The sequence below is a fragment of the Nanorana parkeri genome, unplaced genomic scaffold, assembly GCF_000935625.1.
Source record: "Nanorana parkeri isolate BGI_ZX_2015 unplaced genomic scaffold, ASM93562v1 scaffold559, whole genome shotgun sequence".
NCBI classification, from domain to species: domain Eukaryota; kingdom Metazoa; phylum Chordata; class Amphibia; order Anura; family Dicroglossidae; genus Nanorana; species Nanorana parkeri.
This window is the reverse complement of record NW_017306827.1, coordinates 496,210-500,808: the sequence shown is the minus strand read 5'-3', so window position 1 is coordinate 500,808 and position 4,599 is coordinate 496,210. Positions and strand designations below refer to the sequence as shown.

Here is a 4,599-nt window from a genome sequence, read left to right as displayed (position 1 = left end):
AAAAGAAGTTTTACTTGCCATATTTCTTGCTCCTGCAGGCTCCTCTCGACCAGCCCCCTAATATTTCTTGCTCCTGCAGGCTCCTCTCGACCAGCCCCCTAAAGTCGCTTCTCTTCAGTTCTCCTTTTGCCAGTTGCACTCTGATGTCATCATGTACAATGCAGGACTAGAAGTCGCACAGTGTAACTGGGGATGACAAGGGCGTGCTCACAACTCAGTGTCGTAGGGAAGAGGAGAGCGTAGAATGAGCAAGGGATATGGTATACCCTAGACAAAAACCAGCATTCAATCCTTGCAGTGCGGGGGTTCTCGCACCGCCAGGGTCATTTTACAGTTTCCTTAGAAGTCAGATTTAATATAAACTTTGCAGACACCAGTATATATTTTTATCTCAGGACCGGGGACATATATTCTGTCTCTGACATTCTGCTTACTATTCACAGTGATGCGTCCTCTATACTGTATTGGAGTATTGTGTAAGAATGGGACTTATATTCTTTCCATGACCTCATGATACACACGGGGTCTGTTTTAAAATTTAAAAAGGAATCTTCAGCTGTATTCTTATTTTAGCAACATAATCCATCAGTTTCCAGTTTGTTAGGTATTTTTTACTGGCTTTTTTTACACTTTATCACATCTTTTGGACGGGACTTCATTTAATTAAACGGCAGAATCTGGTGTGGTACAGTGAAAAGAAAAGCAGTTACCGTATTTGCCGGCGTATAAGGCGACTTTTTATACTTAAAAACATCCCCCGAAAATCAGGGGTCGTCTTATACGCCGGGTATACAATCTGTCAGCCCGCTGGATGTGCGGTAATACTGTATGTACGGTAGCTTCGGCTACATACAGTATACCGCACTTCTCACTACCCAGCGAGACGGATCATCCAAGCATCCAGCTCCGTGATCGCTCCCCCACGAACATTTACTACCGTGTCTACTGCCTATTGACAGCGCAGCAGCAGAGCGGCTTCTCCGACCTTCCTTCCACACAGCCGCCAGGGCTCAGCCTGGCCAGCTGAGTCCAACCAACACATCCAGTGCCTAGCCCGTTCCCAGCTAGGGCCGCCTGACGCTATCTCCAGCCAGTGGCTCCTCTCCCCGCGCTCCAGCCACTGGAGCCGATTTCCTTCATCGGCCGGCACTACCATCTATTCTTCCACAATCGATTACTTACTTACCTACCTACCACCTCCATCTAACACTGAGTCACCTTCTACTTTTTTTCATACATGCCTTCCATGAATTACACTCAATTTAACTTTTATCAATTATGCATTTATAATCAGTGGGGAGTAGCGCTTCTTTTCTTGGTCTTTGTTAAGTATACCGCGCTGAGCCAGCCACAGCAAGCGATGTACACAACCTCTGCCAATCCGAGCAGGCTTTGTATTTATTAATAGAATACATCGCTTGCCGTGATTGGCTCAGCGCGGTATACTGTATGTAGCCGAAGCTACCGTACATACAGTATTACCGCACATCCAGTGGGCTGACAAATTAGTGGGTGTATTTAAACATTATTTTGGGCTATACTCGTCTTATACCGTGAGTATAGCCCAAAACCTATGCTTTAACTGAAAAATTAGGGGGTCATCTTATACGCCCAGTCGCCTTATACGCCGGCAAATACGGTATTTCACCGATCCTTATAAATAGGCCCGCTGTATATTGTTTCAGATACTTTAGACATTTTTGTGCCTGCAGCTTCTAATGAATATATATATAGTCGGTTTATATTATGACAGTAGTAGTAATAATAATAATAATAATATATATGAAGAATAAAGCTATTTCTATGTTAACCTCCCTAAGCGCTTCCAATTTGCCTAACTTTTCTTAAGGTAGCCACACACAGCCACGTCTCCACTTCCATAGTATCGACAATATCTTCATGCTGTTTTGAGTGTTTAGTGGAGGATTGACGAAAATTTTCAGGAGCCAAGTTGTTCTTGGATTGTGTGAGGAATACATTCTATCTAGATACCCCTTTTTATAGCCAGTTTCCATAAGAAAAAATAAGGTGGAGCCATTTTCCCATTTCAGCTTTGAGTATATTGATTAACAATATACATTTATTTTTGTCCATTGAGGTATACAGGAATTCAGATACAGTTGTGTTATACTGCTGCCTTGGACACCAGCATACAGAGAAATTGTAGACCACCCAGGATTACCCATAAAATCCTTTTCTTGGACTCCATTGAGGGACGCAGCTCCCACCCTTCTGTATTTAAGATCTTGGTCTTGGTACTGCTTGCTACAAACTGAAGCAAACTGGGTAGAAGAGATTCATCCTGGTCTGGCCTACATTTTTTTTTTCCTTCTATTTTTCAGTGACCAATCTTCCTGTGGATGGCAATAAAACCATTTCAGGAATCTTTCTGAATTTGAGTCCCTTTATGTACTCCAAGAATAAATATTTTTTAGAAGGAGTCATCACACACCGTCCCTTGCTCAATTTCTCTGTAAATATACACAGGAACGCGCAGTCTATTCGGTGCTGTTAGTTCACTCCTTCAGATGTGTTTAGTACTTCAGAAAGGATTGATTTAATCCAAAGCCGTTGCAGAAGTGTAAAACTTTGTGAATATGTATTGAAGACATTGTTTCATAATAAACATGATAGATTATGTTCTTTACCAATGAGCATGGACCCAGTGGGGTCATACAGGGTTCTTCCAATTACCTTACTTATCTGGTTAATGAATGAAAGTGACTTTTTATATAAAGGGGGTGAAGTATATTGCTAAGTGTCAAGCTTTTAACTTTTTCTTTATTTTGAGAGCAGTTAAGCCTACCCCCAGTTAAAAAATACTTTTAATGTAAACTCAAAGCACTGCATAACAGGACAACATGGTGGTAGGGTCGGTTAGTAGAATGCTGGAAGCTGTAAATTATACGATGTATATTATCCAGGTACACACAAAGGTGACAGCTACAGAACCTCATTGCACCATTCCACTGTTTTGTAGATGAGGAGGTTTTGTTCTAATGACCAGTTAGTATTTTTTCCCAAAGTGTAAGTATTCTCTATCACCATAGGCAACTGATGCTGGGAGATGAGGGCGCCCCTTATGGCATAGTGCAGCCTTTGTATGGAACTCGCGATGTGTGGCATGTCCATCGATGACCCAACTTCTATAATGACCTATCACTAGAAAAAGCAATTCTGCTTTCAGCATAAGGCTGTTTTTGTAGTCTAGAAACAAATGTTATGTTCTTATGCAGAATATAAATTCTCCCATTAGTTGTGATTGAACTAACAAAGTCCCATCTTCATAATATAATAAAGGCAAACCATGTATTTGTACTCAGTCTTTATAATGACGATTGGCATTATCTCCCAGCACAAGGTGTAAACTGGTGACGTAAGTGACAGCGCTCCCATATGGCAAGCTGCCATTCCATGTAGATATGGCATAAAGGGGGATCGTGATCTCAGTCCTCAATGAAATGATTTCTTGCTGCGGTTTTCTTAACCCTTTACTTCTGTCTTACTTTTTTTCTCCACTCTCCTTTCGCTTCCTGGACACTCTGCTTTACCTGTTGGCCTTTGTGTTGTAAGCTACAGTGTGTGTGAGCCAGGCGACCTCCCGCTGTGTGAAGCCTACTGGAACTGCGACAGTCTGGACTCCTCGCCTCCGGATTTCTCTTCGCCATTGGTATCAGCGGAGACCACTTCCAGCAATAACCAAATTCACGCATCTCCTCACCTAAATGGCGGAGGCATGGCCGAGCACAGCTGAGTTATTGTTGACCGATTCTACATCCAGATTCATCAGCTGCAAGAACATAGTCACTAAAGACTCACAGCTGCCCCTTTCATTCCACAATCACGCGCAGGTAATGATATTCGACAGCCTCTTTAATCAGGCAGATGCAAAATCTGCTGATTGAGGTTGCTTGGTCGGGGAAAGGCGGTGGGTTTGGTGGTGAAGCCATGTTAGTAGACTTTCCATCTCCAGCAGTTTTCCTTACTGATAAAAACATACGTTTTTGTACTCTCGCAGCGAGAGCCTAAGTTAAGTGCAATCCCTTCAAAAAAATCACTTCCTGGTGGTGCTGCCTCTACAAAGGGAAGGAGGGCTTTTTTTTCTGAGCTGAGCCAGAACAATAAGTCACCATATTAGTAGCTCCACCATAGACTTTTGTCAGAAATGTTAAATATGGATGATGTAGGGCTGGATAATCAATCCTTTTGGGTCTCCTGGCATTTATGCCCCTTAATTTACCGGTCTACCATGATAAAGGGTTTGAGATGAGATTATTCATTGCTTGCCCCTGCATTGTTTTTGGCCTTGTACAATTTAACTTGTATGTGAAAAGTGTGTGCAGCAATCTTTTACAAAGCATTTGCAGTTGTTTTCAAACAGATTTAAGAAACTTTGGCAAAGCCTTTAGAGGTTAGTGCTAGCTCTCACTTTAAACAAGCTGCTAGCTGGCTTCATTAAGTTTCAGCACTTTCAAACTTGTTGAAAGCCTAATAGCAGCCTCTTATTAAGATTTATGTTTAAAGTTCAACTAAAGCTGGCCACTCACCTGTAGATTTTCTATAGGGTTTTTTTTCCCATCAGCCTATGGTCAGATGGAA

General features: G+C 42.1%; 1 protein-coding gene across 2 annotated transcripts in view; it reads left to right on the top strand.

Annotated features, from left to right (window-relative positions):
* Nucleotides 1-3,909, top strand: part of MED22 (mediator complex subunit 22) — a 10,570-nt gene extending 6,661 nt beyond the window's left edge. The window contains exon 5 of one of the 2 annotated variants that reach the window (XM_018562061.1): nt 3,580-3,909. In XM_018562061.1, the coding sequence (XP_018417563.1) occupies nt 3,580-3,754 (175 nt within the window). In that variant the 3' untranslated portion in view covers nt 3,755-3,909. Of the gene's footprint in view, nt 1-3,573 lie in introns of both variants that reach the window. The other variant, XM_018562060.1, reaches the window with a different exon arrangement.
* The last annotated feature ends 690 nt before the right edge of the window (nt 3,910-4,599 follow it).